Source organism: Pristiophorus japonicus, chromosome 14, assembly GCF_044704955.1.
Source record: "Pristiophorus japonicus isolate sPriJap1 chromosome 14, sPriJap1.hap1, whole genome shotgun sequence".
NCBI lineage: Eukaryota > Metazoa > Chordata > Chondrichthyes > Pristiophoridae > Pristiophorus > Pristiophorus japonicus.
Window position 1 is genome coordinate 104,464,826 of NC_091990.1, and position 20,865 is coordinate 104,485,690.

The following is a 20,865-nucleotide window of genomic DNA, read 5'->3' on the forward strand; positions in this document are numbered from 1 at the left end:
CTGGGACAGTCTCTATCTCTCTTTCTCTCTCTCTCTCTCTCTCTGGGACAGTCTCTCTCTGTCTCTCTTTCTGGGACAATCTCTCTCGGACAGTCTCTCTCTCTCTCTCTGGGACAGTCTCTCTCTCTGGGACAGTCTCTCTTTCTCTCTGGGACAGTCTCTCTCTCTCTCTCTCTCTCTCTCTATGTGGGACAGCCTCTCTCTCTCTCTCTGGGACAGTCTGTCTCTCTCTCTCTCTGGGACAGTTTCTCTCTCTCTCTCTCTCTCTCTCTCTGGGACAGTCTCGCTCTCTCTCTCTCTGGGACAGTCTCGCTCTCTCTCTCTCTCTCTCTCTCTCTGGGACAGTCTCTCTCTCTCTCTTTCCCTCTCTGGGACAGTCTCTCTCTCTCTCTGGGACAGTCTCTCTCTCTCTCTCTGGGACAGTCTCTCTCTCTCTCTCTGTGGGACAGTCTCTATCTCTCTTTCTCTCTCTCTCTCTCTCTCTGGGACAGTCACTCTCTCTCTCTCACTCTCTCTCTCTGGGACAGTCTCTCTCTCTCTCTCTCTCGCACAGTCTCTCTCTCTCTCTCTCACTCTGGGACAGTTTCTCTCTCTCTCTGCGACAGTCTCACTCTCTCTCTCTCTCTCTCTCTCTCTCTCTGGGACAGTCTCTCTTATCACTCTCTCTCCCTCTGGGACTCTCTCTGGGACCGTCTCTCTCTCTCTCTCTCTGGGACAGTCTCTCTCTCTCTCTCTCTCTCGGACAGTCTCTCTCTCTCTCTGGGACAATCTGTCTCTCGCTCTCTGGGATAGTCTGTCTCTCTCTCTCTGGGACAGTCTGTCTCTCTCTCGCTGGGTCAGTCTCTCTCTCTCTCTCTCTCTCTCTGGGACAGTCTCTCTCGGACAGTCTATCTGTCTCTCGGACAGTCTATCTCTCTCTCAGGACAGTCTCTCTCTCTCTCTCTCTCTCTCTCTGGGACAGTCTCTTTCTCTCTCTCTCTCTCTCTCTCTCTGGGACAGTCTCTCTCTCTCTCTCTGGGACAGTCTCTCTCTCTCTCTCTCTCTCTGGGACAGTCACTCTCTCTCTCTCTCTGGGACAGTCTCTATCTCTCTGGGTCAGTCTCCATCTCTCTCGGACTGTCTCTCCCTCTCCCTCTCTCTCGGACAGTCTCTCTCTCTGGGACAGTCTCTCTCTCTCTCTCTCTCTCTGGGACAGTCTCTCTCTCTCTCTCTCTCTCTCTCTCTGGGACAGTCTCTCTCTCTCTCTCTCTCGGGGACAGTCTCTCTCTCTCTCTCTCTCGGGGACAGTCTCTCTCTCTCTCTCTCTCTCTCTGGGACAGTCTCTCTCTCTCTCACTCTCTCTCTCTGGGACAGTCTCTCTCTCTCTCTCTCTTGCACAGTCTCTCTCTCTCTCTCTCACACTCTGGGACAGTCTCTCTCTCTCTCTCTCTCACACTCTGGGACAGTCTCTCTCTCTCTCTCTCACTCTGGGACAGTTTCTCTCTCTCTCTCTCTCTCTCTCTCTCTGCGACAGTCTCACTCTCTCTCTCTCTCTCTCCCTCTGGGACAGTCTCTCTTATCACTCTCTCTCCCTCTGGGACTCTCTCTGGGACCGTCTCTCTCTCTCTCTCTCTTTGGGACAGTCTCTCTCTCTCTCTGGGACAGCCTCTCTCTCTCTCTCGGACAGTCTCTCTCTCTCTCTGGGACAATCTGTCTCTCGCTCTCTGGGATAGTCTGTCTCTCTCTCTCTGGGACAGTCTCTCTTTCTCTCTCTCTGGGAAAGTCTCTCTCTCTCGCTGGGTCAGTCTCTCTCGGACAGTCTATCTGTCTCTCGGACAGTCTCTCTCTCTCTCTCTCTCTCTGGGACAGTCTCTTTCTCTCTCTCTCTCTCTCTGGGACAGTCTCTTTCTCTCTCTCTCTCTCTCTCTGGGACAGTCCCCACCGCCCCCGCCCTCTTTTTCTCTTTCTCTCTCTGGGACAGTCCCTCTCTATCTCTCTGGGACAGTCCCTCTCTCTCTCTCTCGGACAGTCCCTCTCTCTCTCTCTCTCTCTCTCCGGGACATTCTCTATCTCTCGGACAGTCTCTCTCACTGAGACAGTCTCTCTCTCTCTCTGGGACAGTCCCCACCCCCCCCCCCGCCCTCTTTTTCACTTTCTCTCTCTGGGACAGTCTCTCTCTCTCTCTCTGGGACAGTCTCTCTCTCTCTCTCTCTCTGGGACAGTCTCTCCCTCTCGGACAGTCTCTCTCTCTCACTCTCTCTCTGGGACAGTCCCCCCGCACTCTCTGTCTCTCTCTCGGACAGTCCCTCTCTCTCTGAGACAGTCTCTCTCTCTCTCTCTCTAGTACAGTGCCTCTCTCTCTCTCTCTCTCTCCGGGACAGTCTCTCTCTCTCTCGGACAGTCTCTCTCTCTCTCTCTCTGGGACAGTCCCTGTCTCTCTCTCTCTGGGACAGTCCCTGTCTCTCTCTCTCTCTGGGACAGTCCGTCTCTCTCTCTCTCTCTCTCTCTCTCTGGGCAGTCTCTCTCTCTCTGAGACAGTCTCTCTCTCTCTCTCTGGTACAGTCCCTCTCTCCCTCTGGGACAGTCCCCCTCTCTCTCTCTCTCTCCGGGACATTCTCTCCCTCTCGGACAGTCTCTCTCACTGAGACAGTCTCTCTCTCTCTGGGACAGTCTCTCTCTCTCTCTCTCTCTGGGACAGTCCCCACCCCCCCCGCCCTCTTTTTCACTTTCTCTCTCTGGGACAGTCTCTCTCTCTCTCTCTCTGGGACAGTCTCTCTCTCTCTCTCTTTCTCTCTTTCTCTCTCTGGGACAGTCTCTCTCTCTCTCTCTCTCTGGGACAGTCCCCACTCCCCCCGCCCTCTTTTTCACTTTCTCTCTCTGGGACAGTCCCTCGCTCTCTGGGACAGTCTCTCTCTCTCTCTCTCTCTGGGACAGTCTCTCTCTCTCTCTCTGGGACAGTCTCACTCTCTCTCTCTCTGGGACAGTCTCTCTCTCTCTCTTTCTCTGGGACAGTCCCCCCCCCCCCTTTCTCTCTCTCTGGGACAGTCCCCCCCCCTTTCTCCCTCCCTCCCTCTCTCTCTCTCTCTCTCTCTGGGACAGTTTCTCCCTCTTGGACAGTCTCTCTCTCTCACTGAGACAGTCTCTCTCTCTCTCTCTCTCACTGAGACAGTCTCTCTCTCTCTCTCTCTCTCTCTGGGACCGTCTCTCTCTCTCTCTCTCTCTCTCTCTCTCTGGGACAGTCTCTCTCTCTTTCTCTCTCTGGGACAGTCCCTCTCTCTCTCTCTCTCTGGGACAGTCCTCCCCCCACTCTCTGTCTCTCTCTGGGACAGTCCCTCTCTCTCTGAGACAGTCTCTCTCTCTCTCTCTCTCTCTCCGGGACAGTCTCTCTCTCTCGGACAGTCTCTCTCTCTCTCTCTCTGGGACAGTCCCTGTCTCTCTCTCTGGGACAGTCCCTGTTTCTCTCTCTCTCTGGGACAGTCCGCCTCTCTCTCTCTCTCTCTCTCTCTGGGCAGTCTCTCTCTCTCTCTCTCTTGGACAGTCTCTCTCTCTCTCTCTGGGACAGTCTCTGTGGTGTCCCTGTACCTTGCTTCTGAATCACACGAGGCATGTATTGCAGACACGGTCACTGCATGACCTTCCTTTATTCCGCAGGACCCAGAAGTGATGACCCTGCGTGGGACTCCTTTTAAATACCTGAGTGCCCAGGTGAGGAGTGTTTCCCACAAGTTCACCCCCTCTGGTCAAGTTGTGCATTTCTAGGACATATATACAGTGTACAGTGTGGTTGCATGAAGGTTACAGTTGTATGAAGGTTGCATACATGACATCACCTCCCCCCTCATGTCTTTTTGTGTCAAAGGTTAAGTCTATCAGGTGGTCGATGCTCTCTCGTGGAGCGCCGCAGTTGGGGCTCTGGTGGCTGAGCCTTGGCATGCGTCTCTGTCACCTGAGGTGATTCCGGCCTGTCCAGGCTAGCCGCAGGGACTGTGCATGCTGGTGAATGTCCTTGTTGCTCGTCCACTGGCAGTGGTGTGGGTAACATCTCATGCTCTTCCTCAGGTTCCTCAGTGTCTATGCTGAACCTTTTCTTTACTTGGTCCAAGTGTTTTCGTCATATCTGCCCATTGTTGAGTCTGACCACTATGACCCTATTCCCCTCTTTGCCAATTACGGTGCCCTCAAGCCACTTGGGTCCCAAAGCATGGTTAAGAACAAATACCAGGTCATCAATTTCTATACACCTCCCCCTTGCATTTAGCTCATGGCACTCGGTTTGGGACTGGCGCTTGCTTTCAACAATGTCTGCCAGGGCTGGATGAATGAGGGACAGCCGCGTTTTAAGCGTGCATTTCATGAGTAGTTCCGCTGGCGGGACTCCCGTGAGTGAATGCGGGCGGGACCTGTAGGCCAGCAGGAGGCGCGATAGGCGATGCTGAAGGGAGGGTCCTTGGATACAGAGCATGCCTTGTTTTCTGACTTGACCGCACGTTCCACCTGGCCATTGGAAGCCAGCTTTAACGGCGCTGTCCTAACGTGTTTGATGCCATTACCCGACATAAACTCCTGGAATTCATGGCTGGTGAAGCACGGGCTATTGTCGCTGACCAGAATGTCCTGCAAGCCATGGGTCGCGAAAACCATGTGCAGACTCTCCACTGTGATGGATGTCGTGCACGAGTTTGATATGATGCACTCGATCCATTTCGAGTATGCATCGACAATGATCAGGGACATTTTTCCCATGAATGGGTCCGCGTAGTCTACGTGAACGCGTGACCATGGCCTGGTGGGCCAGGGCCACGGACTGAGGGGGGCCTCCCTGGGAGAATTGCCCAGCTGGGCACATGTCGTGCACCTGCGAACCCAGTGTTCCAGGTCTGAGTCAATTCCCGGCCACCATACATGTGACCGGGCAATGGCCTTCATTAGCACGATCCCAGGGTGCTCGCTGTGGAGTTCCCTGATGAATGCTTCCCTTCATTTCTCGGGCATGACTACCCGGCTGCCCCATAGCAGGCAATCAGCTTGGATGGAGAGCTCATCCATCCGTCTGTGAAACGGTCTGACCTCCTCGGGGCATGCCCCGTGTGCGGGCGCCCAATCCCCCGTCAGAACACATTTTTTTATCATGGACAGGAGGGGTCTCTGTTGGTCTAGATTTTGATCTGGCGGGCTGTGATGGGGGAGCCTGCGGTGTCAAAAGCCTCAACGGCCATGACCATCTCAGCGCTTTGCTCCGACGCTCCCTCATTGGTGGCCAGTGGGAGCCTGCTGAGCGCATCAGCGCAATTCTCGGTGCCTGGCCGGTGCCGTATGGTGTAGTCATACGCAGCCAGCGTGAGAGCCCATTTCTGTATGCGAGCTGACGCATTGACATTGACAGCCTTGTTGTCGGACAACAGGGATGTTAACGGTTTGTGGTCCGTTACTAGCTCAAACCGCCTACCAAAAAGGTAAACACATCACCCCGTAAACACAAGCGAGTGCTTCCTTTTCGACCATGCCGTATCCACGCTCTGCCTGGGAGAGCGACCTGGAGGCATAAGCCCCCGATTGGAGTCGGCCCTCATCATTACTCTGCTGCAACATGCACCCAACCCCATAGGATGATGCATCACACGTTAAAACTAGTTTTTTTTACAGGGGTCGTACAAGGTCAACAGCTTGTTAGAACAAAGGAGGTTCCGCGCTCTATTGAAAGCCCGTTCTTGACAGTCCCCCCAAAACCAATCACAACCTTTATGCAAGAGCATGTGTAACGGCTCCAAAATTGTGCTCAAGTTCGGCAGAAAGTTCCCAAAATAGTTCAAAAGTCCCAGGAATGATCACAACTCTGATGTGTTGCCGGGCCTGGACGCCCGGCGGATCGCCTCCGTTTTAGCTTCGGTGGGCCGAATCCCGTCTGCGGCAACTCTCCTGTCGAAAAATTCGACCTCTGGGGCCAAAAGCACACACTTAGGCTTTTTCAACCGCAAGCCTACCCGGTCCAGTCGGCGTAGCACCTCCCCCAGGTTTCGGAGGTGTTCCTCGGTGTCTCGACCCGTTATTAGGATGTCGTCATGGAATACGATTGTTCCAGGAATGGATTTAAGCAAGCTTTCCATGTTCCTCTGAAAGATAGTGGCCACCGAACAAATGCCAAAAGGACACCTGTTGTAGATAAATAGCCCCTTGTGCGTCGTGATGGTGGTCAGAAGCTTGGATTCTTCAGCCAGTTCCTGAGTCATGTAGGCCGAAGTGAGGTCCAACTTCGTGAACAGCTTGCCACCTGCCAGCATAGCAAAGAGGTCCTCTGCTCTCGGAAACGGGTATTGGTCCTGCAGTGACTCATGGTTGATGGTGGCCTTGTAGTCGCCACAAATCCTGACCGAACTATCCGCTTTGAGAACAGGAACGATGGGGCTTACCCAGTCACTGAATTCAATTGTCGAGATTATGCCCTCTCTGAGCAGCCTGTCCAATTCACTTTCAATTTTCTCACGCATCACATACGGCACCGCTCTGGCTTTGTGATGCACTGGTCTGGCGTCCAGGGTGATGCTTATCACTACTTTGGTGCCCTTGAAAGTCCCGACACCTGGTTGAAACAGTGCCCCGAATTTCTGTAGGACCTGTGACCATGAGCTTCGCTCCACAGATGAAATGGCGTGCACATCCCCCCATTTCCAGTTCATCTCGGCTAACCAGCTTCTCCCCAAAAGTGCGGGGCCGTTTCCCGGGACAATCCAGAGTGGCAGCCGGTTCTCTGACCCATTATGTGTTACCACCAAGTTTGCACTGCCCAGCACTGGGATGATCTCTTTAGTGTACATCCGTAGCTGCGTGTCAATGCGTTCCAGTTTTGGCCTGCTAGCTCTGTGTGGCCATAGTCTCTCAAATTGTTGGGCGCTCATAAGGGACTGGCTGGCTCCTGTGTCCAGCTCCATGCACACCGGGATGCCATTCAATAAAACTTTCATCATCATGGATGGCGTTTTGGTAAATGAGCTGTGGACATCAGCCACATGAACCCGCTGAGCTTCAGCATCCAGGGCTTTGCCCCAAGCATCATCCTGCATTGCAGACTCCTTGTCTGGTTCCTCTGTCTTGTAGATTAGCCTCGCTACAGCCTTCCTGCATATTCTGGCCAAGTGTCCACTGATGTTGCAATTCCTACAGATATATTGCTGAAACCTGCAGTTTTTCGCAGTATGTCTACCCCCACACCTCCAGCATAAGCTGAGGTTGTTGTTAACAAAAGAGCTGTTAGCAGGCATTCCTCTCTGATTGTCCCTTTGGTTGTTTCTAAGCGCCCTGATGGTGGGTGTCAATGGTCCCATCACGGGACGCATTGTTCCTCGAGATGGCGTGAATTGCCGATCCCCTCCCCATTGTCCCTGTTGCGGGCTCACCCTGGCGTCTGTTGCTGCCTGGCCGGTTTCAAAATGCCCTTGCTTGCCTACGGGGTCCTGAGCCGTGTTCATAATGTTAACTCCCTGGTCCATCGCCACGTTGGAACCAGGGCTGCGCGTGTAAATTTGCTTGGTCTCCTCTTCCCCTGCCATGAAGGTCTGAGCTATCAACGACGCCCCTTCTAAAGTCAAGTCCTTGATCTCTGAGTTTCCTGAAAATACCGGCATGACTAATGCCCTCAATGAAGAAATCCCTTAACATCTCCCCGCTGCAGGCGTCTGTGAACTTACAGAGACTGGCCACGCGCCGCAGGTCTGCAACGACGTCCAAGATGTTTTGTCTCTCCCGACGCCGGTGTGTGTAGAACCAGTGCTGGGCCATGTGTACAGTACTCGGCGGTTTGAGATGCTCACTGATCAGCTGGCTGAGCTCTTCGAAGGACTTGTCCGCCGGCTTCTCGGGTGCGAGCAGGTCTTTCATCAGCGCATATGTCTTTGGTCTGCAGCTGGTCAGTAGATGCGCCCTTCGCTTGTCAGCCGCTGCCGCTCCCAGCCAGTCCTTCGTGACGAAACTCTGCTGGAGTCTCTCAACGAAGTCGTCCCAGTCCTCACCCACACAGTAATGTTCCTCTGTGCTACCGGTGGCCATCCTCGTGGTTCGGTGATTCCCGTTTCTCGCCAAATGTGGTGCCCCTGCACCTTGCTACTGACTCACACGAGGCATGTACTGCAGACACAGTCACTGCGTGACCTTCCTTTATTCCCCAGGACCAAGAAGTGATGACACTGCATGGGACCTCCCTTTAAATACCTGAGTGCCCAGGTGAGGAGTGTCTCCCACAAGTTCACCCCCTGTGGTCAAGGTGTGCATTTCCAGGACAGATATAGTGTACAGTGCGGTTGCATGAAGGTTACAGTTACATGAAGGTTGCATACATGACAGTCTCCCTCTCTCTCTCTCTCTCTCTGGGACAGTCGCCCTCAATCTTTCTCTCAGACAGTCTCTCTCACTCTCTTTCTGACAGTCTCTGTTTCTCTCTCTGTGACAGTCCCCCCCTCTCTCTCTCTCTGGGACAGTCCCTCTCACTCTCACTCTGAGACAGTCTCTCTCTGGGACAGTCTCTCTCTCTCTCTCTCTCTCTCTCTGGGACAGTCTCTCTCACTCTCTCTCTGACAGTCTCTGTCTCTCTCTCTGGGACAGTCCCCCCCTCTCTCTCTCTCTCTCTCTCTGGGACAGTACCCCCCTCTCTGGGACAGTCCCTCTCTCTCTCGCTCTGAGACAGTCTCTCTCTGGGACAGTCTCTCTCTCTCTCTCTGACAGTCTCTGTCTCTCTCTCTCTGGGACAGTCCCCCCCTCTCTGGGACAGTCCCTCTCACTCTCTCTCTCAGACAGTCTCTGTCTCAGTCTCTCTCTGGGACAGTCCCTCTCTCTCTCTCGCTCTGAGACAGTCTCTCTCTGGGACAGTCTCTGTCTCTCTCTCTGGGTTAGAACCCTTTCAGTTTCGATTCTGCATTCAGAGTTGAATGGCCGGCAGAGCGGGTGAGTGACTCAGCCTATCCCGCAACCCCTGCTTTCCCCCTCTCCCTCCCCCCTCCCCCCTCTTGCCCCAATACCTCTCTGCTGCCTCTTTCTCCACCTCTGCCCCTCGCTGGGCTCTGGCCGCCCGCTGCCGGCGCTCTCTCTCTCTCTCCCTCTCCATTCATTTCCCGGACTCCAGGCTCCGATATCCCGGAGTCCCGGGGTGTATCCGCTCCTCACGGCCGCCCACCGCCAGTATGATTTACAGTCAACAGAGATTGTGGGAGTCACATTCAGCAAACGGTGCCCACCCAGTGTGTCTATCCCCCCTACCCCCATGTGTCTAATCCCCCCCCCCATGTGTCTAATCCTCTCCAGTGTGTCTAATCCCCCCCCCATGTGTCTAATTCCCCCCCATGTGTCTAATTCCCCCCTCCCCCCGTGTGTCTATCCCCCCCCCCCCAGTGTGTCTATTTCCCCCCCCCCAGTGTGTCTATTTCCCCCCCCCCAGTGTGTCTATTTCCCCCCCCCCCCAGTGTGTCTATTTCCCCCCCCCCCAGTGTGTCTATTTCCCCCCCCCCCCAGTGTGTATATTCCCCCCCCCCCCCAGTGTGTATATTTCCCCCCCCCCCAGTGTGTATATTTCCCCCCCCCCCCCCAGTGTGTATATTTCCCCCCCCCCCCAGTGTGTATATTTCCCCCCCCCCCCCCCGTCAGTCGGTACCGCTGTGTGTGATCCCGGGAGCTGTTCCACATGTAGCTCTGATTGTCCCAATCACTGCCCGGGTATTGCAGCAAAGGGCAGCCCATTCTCTCTGCTCCCAGTCTCCTGCTTCCGGGTTGGATACAAAGCAAACCATCACATTGGCAATGGAGGCAAATCGCCTGCCCACCACGAGCCCATGTTGCTCCCGGGTTTCTCTGCAGGGAGGGCGAGATTCCAGGCACTGATGGTTTCGTAGAATGAAATGGGAAACCATAGGAGATCATGGCGGGGGGAGGGGGATACTGGGCGCCGGGGGAGATGGGGCGGGGGGAGACAGGGAGATGGAGCAGGGGGAGACGGGACGGGGATGGAGGCGGGGTAGGGGGGGGGGGGGGACGAGGGCGAAGACATGGGGAAACTGGACTTATTTGAAGTGTACCAGCACTGACTGTGAGGCAAGGGATAAGATAATCCATTCGTCCACTTGGGAGTGACGGTGCCGAGCTGAGACGAGTAACCTCGAATCCCATTTGCTGTCTTTTGTCCCTTTTTCAAACCCATTAAGGTTTGTTTACGCACTGTGCCAGTAATCTGTTCCACATCCTTACCCCGCCGTTTAGTAAAATATTCTTCCTGCAGTTGGAACAGACTATGAGCAGCACGGGCTGAAGCACTGGGAGAGGCAGAGAAGAGGCACTGCAGCACCTCCCACTGGTGGGAGGATATCATAATAGCGCGATGATTATATTCATTGGATGAAGGGCCGATTGTAATGTAGCCAAATTTGTTGATGATCGAAAGATAGAATCATAGAAATTTACAGCATGGAAGAAGGCCATTTCGGTTCATCGTGTCCATGCCAGTCGACCAAAAGCTATCCAGCCTAATCCCACTTTTCAGCTCTTGGTCCGCAGCCCTGTAGGTTACGGCACTTTAAGTGCACATCCAAGTACTTTTTAAATGTGGTGAGGGTTTTTGCCTCTACACCCTTTCAGGCAGTGAGTTCCAGACCCCCACCACCCTCTGGGTGAAGAAATTTCCCCTCATATCTCCTCTAAACCTCCTACCAATTACTTTAAATCTATGCCCCTTGGTTGTTGACCCTTCTGCCAAAAGAAACAGGTCCTTCCTTTCTTTTAAGGAGCTCTTTCATAGTGCTCAACAAAAATATATTCCAGTGAAAAAGAAGGGCGGTAAGTGAAGGGATAACCAACCGTGGATAACCAAGGAAATAAAGGAGAGCATCAAATTAAAAACCAATGGTATAAGGTGGCCAAGGTTAGTGGGAAACTAGAAGATTGGGAAAATTTGAAACGACAGCAAAGAATGAATAAGAAAGCAATAAAGAAGGGGAAGATAGATTACGAATGTAAACTTGCGCAAAACATAAAAACAGATAGTAAAAGCTTTTACCGATATATAAAATGGAAAAGAGTGACTAAAGTAAATGTTGGTCCCTTAGAAGATGAGAAAGGGGATTTAATAATGGGAAATGTGGAAATGGCTGAGACCTTAAACAATTATTTTGCTTCGGTCTTCACAGTGGAAGACACAAAAACCATGCCAAAAATTGCTGGTCATGGGAATGTGGGAAGGGAGGACCTTGAGACAATCACTATCATTGGGGGGTAGTGCTGGACAGGCTAATGGGACTCAAGGTAGACAAGTCCCCTGGTCCTGATGAAATGCATCCCAGGGTATTAAAAGAGATGGCGGGAGTTATAGCAGATGCATTCGTTATAATCTACCAAAATTCTCTGGACTCTGGGGAGGTGCTATCGGATTGGAAAGTTGCTAATGTAATGCCTCTGTTTAAAAAAAGGGGGCAGACAAAAGGCAGGTAACTATAGGCCGGTTAGTTTAACATCTGTAGTGGGGAAAATGCTTGAAGCTATCATTAAGGAAGAAATAGCGGGACATCTAGATAGGAATAGTGCAATCAAGCAGACGCAACATGGATTCATGAAGGGGAAATCATGCGTAACTAATTTACTGGAATTCTTTGAGGATATCACGAGCATGGTGGATCGAGGTGTACCGATGGATGTGGTGTATTTAGATTTCCAAAAGGCATTCGATAAGGTGCCACACCAAAGGTTACTGCAGAAGATAAAGGTAGGCGGAGTCAGAGGAAATGTATTAGCATTGATCGAGAATTGGCTGGCTAACAGAAAGCAGAGAGTCAGGATAAATGGGTCCTTTTCTAGTTGGAAATCGGTGGTTAGTGGTGTGCCACAGGGATCGGTGCTGGGACCACAACTGTTTACAATATAGATAGATGACCTGGAAGAGGGGACAGAGTGTAGTGTAACAAAATTTGCAGATGACACAAAGATTAGTGGGAAAGCGGGTTGTGTAGAGGACACAGAGAAGCTGCAAAGAGATTTAGATAGGTTAAGCGAATGGGCTAAGGTTTGGCAGATGGAATACAATGTCGGAAAATGTGAGGTCATCCACCTTGGGGGAAAAAAAAACAGTAAAAGAGAATATTATTTGAATGGGGAGAAATTACAACATGCTGCGGTGCAGAGGGACCTGGGGGTCCTTGTGCATGAATCCCAAAAAGTTAGTTTGCAAGTGCAGCAGGTAATCAGGAAGGCGAATGGAATGTTGGCCTTCATTGCGAGAGGGATGGAGTACAAAAGCAGGGAGATCCTGCTGCAACTGTACAGGGTATTGGTGAGGCCGCACCTGGAGTACTGGTGCAGTTTTGGTCACCTTACTTAAGGAAGGATATACTAGCTTTGGAAGAGGTACTGAGACGATTCACTAGGCTGATGGCTGATTCCGGAGATGAGGGGTTACCTTATGATGATAGATTGAGTCGACTGGGTTTTTACTCGGAGTTCAGAAGGATGAGGGGTGATCTTATAGAAACATTTAAAATAATGAAGGGGATAGACAGGATAGAGGCAGAGAAGTTGTTTCCACTGGTCGAGGAGACTAGAACTCGGGGGCACAGCCTCAAAATACGGGGGAGCCAATTTAAAACTGAGTTGAGAAGGAATTTCTTCTCCCAGAGGGTTGTGAATCTGTGGAATTCTCTGCCCAAGGAAGCAGTTGAGGCTAACTCATTGAATATATTCAAATCACAGATAGATAGATTTTTAACCAATAAGAGAATTAAGGGTTATGGGGAGCGGGCGGGTAAGTGGAGCTGAGTCCACGGCCAAATCAGCCGTGATCTTGTTGGGTGGCGGAGCAGGCTTGAGGGTCTAGATGGACTACTCCTGTTCCTAATTCTTATGTTCTTATTAATGTTGGGGAAGTCCAGAACCAGGGGTCACAGTCTAAGGATAAGGGGTAAGCCATTTAGGACCGAGATGAGGAGAAACTTCTTCACCCAGAGAGTGGTGAACCTGTGGAATTCTCTAACACAGAAAGTTGTTGAGGCCAATTCACTAACTATATTCAAAAATGAGTTAGATGTATTCCTTACTACTAGGGGGATCAAGGGGTATGGCGAGAAAGCAGGAATGGGGTACTGAAGTTGCATGTTCAGTCATGAACTCATTGAATGGCGGTGCAGGCTAGAAGGGCCGAATGGCCTACTCCTGCACCTATTTTCTATGTTTCTATGTTTATCCACTCTATCGTGGCCCCTGAGCCTCCTCTGTTCCAAAGACCCAGTCTATCCAATCTTTCCTCAGAGCTAAAATTCTCCAGTCCTGGCAACGTTCTTATTTCTCATCTATATGTGCCCCTTGGCGATATCATCCGAAAACACGGAGTCAGTTTCCACATGTATGCTGACGACACCCAACTCTACCTCTCCACCACTTCTCTCGACCCCTCCACGGTCTCTAAATTGTCAGATTGCTTGTCTGACATCCAGTACTGGATGAGCAGAAATTTTCTCCAATTAAATATTGGGAAGACTGAAGCCATTATCTTTGGTCCCCGCCACAAACTGCGTTCCCTAACCACTGACTCCATCCCTCTCCCTAGCATCTATCAGAGGGTGAACAAGACTGTTCGCAACCTAGGTGTCATATTTGACCCTGAAATGAGTTTCCAGCCACATATCCGCGGCATAACTAAAACTGCCTTTTTCCACCTTCGTAACATTGCCTCTGCCTCAGCTCTTCTGCTGCTGAAACCCACATTCATGCCTTTATTACCCTCAGACTTGACTACTCCAACGCATTCCTGACCGGCCTCCCACATTCTACACTACGTAAACTTGAGGTCATCCAAAACTCAGCAGCCCGTGTACTAACTCACACCAAGTCAAGATCACCCATCACCACTGTGCTCGCTGACCTACATTGGCTCCTGGTTAAACACGACTCAATTTCAAAATTCTTGTTTACAAATCACTCCATGCCATTGCCCCTCACTATCTCTGTGATCTTCAGCCTCACAACCCCACAAGATGTCTGTGTTCCTCAAATTCTGGCCTCTTGAGCATCCCTGTTTATAATCACTCAACCATTGGTGGCTGTGCCTTCTGTTGCCTGGACCCCAAGCTCTGGAACTCCCTCCCTAAACCTCTCCGCCTCTCTACTTCTCTTTCCTCCTTTAGCACGCTCCTTAAATCCTACTGTTATGTCTTTGTATGCTCTGATAATGACTCCACGAGGCAATGTGTTGAACTTGAACTGTAGTGACCTTAGTCCTTTATTGATAACTCCAGAGTGAGGATCACACCTGGTGGCCTGCCTTTTATACTAGGCCTGGCACACCTGTACAGGTAACCTACAAGTCTCCCACTGAGGTGCACCCTGGTGGCACACCTTGTAATAGTACAAGCAGTAACCATGTAGGATACATGACATTACTCTCCCCCAACCTTTGGTACAAATCGCCTCTGCATTGACTGTGCTCTGGGCTTAGCTCTATCTGGTTGACCCTTGGAGGGTCGTTTCCATCTTGGGTGAGTAGGTGGTGTTTCGATGGCAGTGGAGGTGCTGGTGGTTTCTGTTTGTGTGCCCATGAACACTCCATTCTCTCCCCTCCCCACAAATAGATTATGCCGGTGGCTCATTACATTCATATACATTCAAGTCCAAAAAAAAAATTGCATTTACATCATTACATTTGTGGTACAGTTGTGAGGCAAGTACATTTGACTGGTGAGGTACATACTTGATATATACTTGGAATCAGTACTGGTGTGTGAGGACAAACTAGTTCCAGAACTGCTGGATGGTGTCCAGGTAGTCTGGTGGCGGTGCGGTGCCCAGTGCTGGCAGTGGGAACCCGGTTGGCTCAATTTGCCTGCTCTCGGGGCTTTTGCCGTTGCTCCTAGCGTCGGGCAGGTTCACAGCTGCCTGTGACCTCCCTGTCCTTTCCTTACGCCCCAGGTCGCTGCTGCTCCCTGAGGAGCAGTCGTCTGGCAGTACAGAGGGAACTGCTGACTCGCTTGCCTGGGCGTTATTTGGTTTGGGATCCTGGCTGGTCCTGGCCCTATTTGGGAGAACCGTTGCAGGTGACCCTTTGTTCCCGGGTGTAGCCTTGGTGGCGATAGGGTCTGGGGGCTGCGCCATAGCACAGTTTGCTCTTTCAGGCTCGTGGCGGTTGGTGCCATCGGGTGCCTGAGAGGTGGAGCCAGTCAGGGGCAGGGTATCGATACTGGTGCTGTTGCCCTCCTGAGATTGCTTGCTCTGCAGCTTGTATGTATTGGCTGCTTGTGGCCACACTCCATGGTGCATAACTCTGGTCCCAGGGACGCAGGCTACTACATTGGGTAGCTCGCTGGACCTGTGTGCTCCCGATGGGTATCTGCCCACTGCATTGACTATGCAGTTGAAATCCTACATTGCTCAACGTTTCATTACTGATAGTAAATAACCTGCCGCTCCGATCGCAATTGCGCGACTTTTCCTTGCTTATTGCATGTACACAGCTCTGATCATCAATTACACATTTTATATCTAACTCACAGTTGCTCTTACATTGATTGAGAGTGTGGAACTGTCCCTTTAAGGGTGGTGAGTTGCAGGCCTCCTTTGGTGCCATGTGTTGCTCCATCAGCACTGCACCTCGTGATCTGACCGCCGCTATCTTTTTTCCATCCACAATGTCGACTGCGGTGATCCTCTTCTCCCCAGATTCTGCCATCGAAGCTGGGAAGTCGCCTTTGGATCCGATTTTCTTCCTCCGGAGTCCTGCCACTGGAGCCTGGAAGGTGCGTTCGGGTCGTCTCAGCTGGATCATCTCCACACAGTCGTGCTGAGCAGTCTGTGCCTCGCATGCTGTGCTGGTCTGCTCTCTGGTTCTGGGTCCACCCTCAGGTGCCTCTGTGCGCGGAGGACGTCGATCGCTGGAGGGATAAAATCTTCCCAACTCCAATGGATCTTCTCCATCCACCTTCTTCCGAGTAGCGTTGGTCCATCGCCTGCAACAATCCACAGGGGTAACTTGTGCACTGCGCTATCATGGAGTACCTTTACATCCGCACTACCAACGACTGGGATAAGTTCATCGGTGTAGATGTGCAGCTTTGCCTGAACTGGGACCAACTTGGGTCGTTCAGCTTGATTGTCCCATAGCCTCTCAAAGACTTCTTGATTCATTACTGACTGGCTCGCCCCCGTGTCCACTTCCATGAAGACTGGTGCGCCATTTATCAACGGGGAACGTCGGTGGTGTAAGTAAACATGCTATATACCTCATCGTGGGGCTGAACTGCCTTTCTGACTATTGTTTCATAATCAGCGCTGGATTCATGGCTATCTGCAGATTCTTCATCAACACAGTGAGTCATATTTCTTTTTACACATTCGCTGGAGGTGGCCCTTTGTGCTGCAGCCTTTACATACATAGTCTTTAAAGCGGCACTGGTGAGCCCTGTGATTCCCTCTGCAACGCCAGAATGGGGTAACTCAGTTAGCCCCCCTCGGCGGACTCTGAGTTAAGGGACTCAGGGGCCTGTTCTCTCTTCCCGGAGGAGGTTCATGTTCTACAGTCTAGCGTCTAAAAAGCACCACTCTGCACAGTACTTTCCGGGTTTGAGTCCTGAGGATGAGTCATCTGCCTAGAGCCGCAGGTCGAGGTCATGAATGCCTGGCTCACGGAGATGGCCTTTTGCAGTTTGACTGTTGTATCCGCCGACAGTAGCTTATGAAGAAGACCCTCATGGCCGATTCCGATGACAAAGATATCCCGCAGAGCTTTGGTGAGGCGGTTGCTGAAATCACACGGTGCCGTCAGCCTCCTGAGGTCTGCAGCATATTTTGCGATCTCCTGGCCTTCGGGCCGTCTGTATGTATAAAACCGGTGTCTGGCTGTTGGGATGCTCTCTTTGGGCTTGAGTTCTTCGATCAGCGTTACAAGCTCCTCGTATATCTTGGTCATTGTCTTCGCTGGTGCCAGCAAGTCCCTGACGAGGCCATAGATGTTGGGCCCACAACTGGTTAGCAGGATAGCTCTGCGCTTATCAGCCAGTGTGGCCAGATTGTCGCCTGCCAGGTCGTTTGCTGTGAAGAAATGGTCGAGCCTCTCCACAAAGGCGTCCCAATCATCACCATCAGCGAACTGCTGCAATGTACCAAGGGTAGCCATTTTCGCGTGAAGGTCCATAATCTCGTCGCCAATTGTTATGTCTTTAGCTGCTCTGATAATGACTCCACGAGACAATGTGTTGTACTTGAACTGTAGTGACCTTAGTCCTTTATTGATAACTCCAGAGTGAGGATCACACCTGGTGGCCTGCCTTTTATACTCGGCCAGGCACACCTGTACAGGTAACATACAAGTCTCCCAATGAGGTGCCCCTTGGTGGCACACTATGTAATAGTACAAGCAGTAACCATGTAGGATACATGACACCTACCTCTTTAAACAAGCTTTTGGTCATCTGCCTTAATTTCTTCTTTTGTGGCTGGGTGTCAAATCTATCTGTTTTGTCTTGTAACACTTGTTATGAAGCACCTTGGGATGTTTACTAGGTTAAAGGCGCTATATAAATAAAAGTTATTACTAACATCTCTTCTGTACCCTCTCCAGTGCAATCACATCTTTCCTTTAATGTGATGACCAGAACTGCACGCAATACTCCAGCTGTGGCCTAACTAGTGTTTTATAAAGTTCAAGCATAACCTGCTTGCTCTTGTATTCTATGTCTCGACTAACAAAGGCAAGTATTCCATATGCCTTCTTAATCACCTTATCTACCTGGCCTGCTACCTTTAGGGATCGGTGGACCTGCACTCCAAGGTCCCTTTGTTCCTCTACACTTTTCAATGTTGTACAATTTAATATGTATTCCCCTGCCTTGTTAGACCTCCCCAAATGCATAACCTCACACTTATCTGGATTGATTTCCATTTGCCACTGTTCTGCCCACCTGACCAGTACATTGCTATCTTCCCGCAGTCTGCAGCTTTCTTCATTATCAACCACACAGCCTATTTTACTGTCATCTGCAAACTTCTTAATCATACCCCCAACATTCAAGTCCAAATCATTGATAAATACCACAAAAAGCAAGGGACCCAGCACTGAGCCCTGCGGAACCCCACTGGAGACAGCCTTCTAGTCACAAAAACACCCATCAACCATTACCCTTTGCTTCCTGCCTCTGAGCCAATTTTGGATCCAACTTGCCACTTTGCCCTGGATCCCATGGGCTCTTACTTTCGTGACCAGTCTGCCATGTGGAACCTTATCAAAAGCTTTGATAAAATCCATATACACTACATCATATGCACTGCGCTCATCGACCCTCCTTGTTACCTCCTCGAAAAATGTTATCAATTTAGTCAGACACGACCTTCCCTTAACAAATCCATGTTGACTGTCCTTGATTAATCCAAGTCTTGATTCAATGATTTGGCCTTTCCAAATGAAGATTTATCCTGTCCCTCAGGATTTTTTCCAATAATTTTCCCACCACCGAGGTTAGGCTGACTGGCCTGTAATTACTCAGTCTATCCCTTTCTCCCTTTTTAAACAAAGGTACAACATTAGCAGTCCTTCAGTCCTCCAGTACTCTGGCACCACACATGTAGCCAGAGAAGATTGGAAAATGATGGTCAGAGCCTCTGCTATTTCCTCTTTTGCTTCTCTGAACAGCCTGGGATACATTTCATTCGGGCCTAGGGATTTATCCACTTTCAAAGTTGCTAAGCCCCTGAACACTTTCACTATGTTTATCTCATCTAATACTTCACACTCCACTTCCCTCATTACAAAGTCTGCATTGCCCCTCCCTCTTGTGAAAACAGATGCTAATATTCATTAAGAATCATAGGTGGGAAAGCAAGTTGTGAGGAGGACGCAAAACATCTACAAAAGGATATAAACAGGCTAAATGAGTGGGCAAAAATTTGACAGAGGGAGTGTAATGTGAGAAAATGTGAGGTTATCCACTTTAGTAGGAAAAATAAAAAAGCAAATTATTATTTAAATGGAGAGATATTACAAAGTGCTGCAGTACAGAGGGACCTGGGGGTCCTCGTACATGAAACACAAAAAGTGAGTATGCAGGTACAGCAAGTAATCAGGAAGGCAAATGGAATGTTGACCTTTATTGCAAGGGGAATGGAGTATAAAAGCAGAGAAGTCCTGCTACAACTGTACAGGGTATTGGTGAGGCCACACCTGGAGTACTGCGCACAGTTTTGCTCTCTGTATTTAAGGAGGGATATACTTGCATTGGAGGCAGTTCAGAGAAGGTTCATGAGGTTGATTCCTGCAATGAAGGGGTTGTCATAGGAAGAAAGGTTCAGCAGGTTGGGCCTATATTCATTGGTGTTTAGAAGAATGAGAGGTGATCTTATTGAAATGTATGAGATTCTGAGAGGGCTTGACTGGGTAGATGCAGTGAGGATGTTTCCCCTCGTGGGGGAATCTAGAACTAGGGGACATAGTTTGAGAATAAGGGTTCGCCCACTTAAAATGGAAATGAAGAAGAATTTCTTCTCTGATGGTCGTGAATCTTTGGAATTCTCTGCCCCGGATAGCTGTGGATGCTGGGTCTTTGAATATATTTAAGGTGGAAATAGACAGATTTTTGAACTACAGAGGAGTTCCAGGTGCGTGGAGAGGCTCGGGATGTGCGTCGCTGAGGCCTATAAAAAGGCCCAACGCGCGGAGAAGCTCGGGAGTGCCAGGTGCGTGGAGAGGCTCGGGAGGTGCGTCACTGAGGCCTATAAAAAGGCCCAACGCGTCGGAGAGGCTCGGGAGTGCCAGGTGCGTGGAGAGGCTCGGGAGGTGCATCACTGAGGCCTATAAAAAGGCCCAACGCGTCGGAGAGGCGTGGCTTGTGCAGCTGCAGCAGGGTGAGAAGCCAAAAAAGAAGTAGAAAGAAATCGAAAGGTGACGTCACAGCCAAGGGGGTAAGTGATTGGCTGGTGATTGGTGAGTAGTTTTTCTTTTTCTTTATCATAAAGTAACCTTTTAACATTGTTGTTGCCCAATTAAGTTAATCTAAGGGTTAAGTCATGGCAGGAGAGCTCGGACATGTATTATGCTCCTCCTGTACTATGTGGGAAACCAGGGACGCTTCCGGTGTCCCTGACGACTACGTGTGCGGGAAGTGCATCCGCCTCCAGCTCCTGACGGACCGCACTGCGGCACTGGAGCTGCGGGTGGATAAACTCTGGAGCATCCACGATGCTGAGAATGACGTGAATAGCATGTTTAGTGAGTTGGTCACACCGCAGGTAAAGGGTACACAGCCAGATAGGGAATGGGTGACCAACAGGAAGAGCAGTGCATGGAAGGTAATGCAGGGGTCCCCTGCGGTCATCCCCCTGCAAAACAGATACACTGCTTTGGGTACTGTTGAGGGGGATGACTCATCAGGAGAAGGCAGCAGCAGCCAAGTTCATGGCACCGTGGCTGGCTCTGCTGCACAGGAGGGCAGGAAAAAGAGTGGGAGAGCAATAGTGATAGGGGATTCGATTTTAAGGGGAATAGATAGGCGTTTCTGCGGCCGCAACCGAGACTCCAGGATAGTATGTTGCCTCCCTGGTGCAAGGGTCAAGGATGTCTCGGAGCAAGTGCAGGACATTCTGAAAAGGGAGGGTGAACAGCCAATTGTCGTGGTGCATATAGGTACCAACGATATAGGTAAAAAATGGGATGAGGTCCTACGAGATGAATTTAGGGAGCTAGGAGCTAAATTTAAAAAGTACGACCTCAAAAGTAGTAAGCTCAGGATTGCTACCAGTGCCATGTGCTAGTCAGAGTAGGATCGCAGGATAGCTCAGATGAATACGTGGCTTGAGGAGTGGTGCAGAAGGGAGGGATTCAAATTCCTGGGACATTTGAACCGGTTCTGGGGGAGGTGGGACCAGTACAAATCAGACGGTCTGCACCTC

General features: G+C 50.8%; 2 protein-coding genes across 2 annotated transcripts in view; both read left to right on the forward strand.

The window, feature by feature from the left end:
- LOC139279628 (cadherin-related family member 5-like) overlaps window positions 1–20,865 on the forward strand; it is a 184,900-nt gene that overhangs the window by 51,332 nt on the left and 112,703 nt on the right. The window lies entirely within an intron of this gene.
- The window catches only part of LOC139280284 (malignant fibrous histiocytoma-amplified sequence 1 homolog), a 71,922-nt gene continuing 59,887 nt past the window's right edge, over window positions 8,831–20,865 (forward strand). The window contains exon 1 of the mRNA XM_070899961.1: window positions 8,831–8,910. Within this exon, the coding sequence (XP_070756062.1) occupies window positions 8,895–8,910 (16 nt within the window). The 5' untranslated portion in view covers window positions 8,831–8,894. The remainder of the gene's footprint in view (window positions 8,911–20,865) is intronic.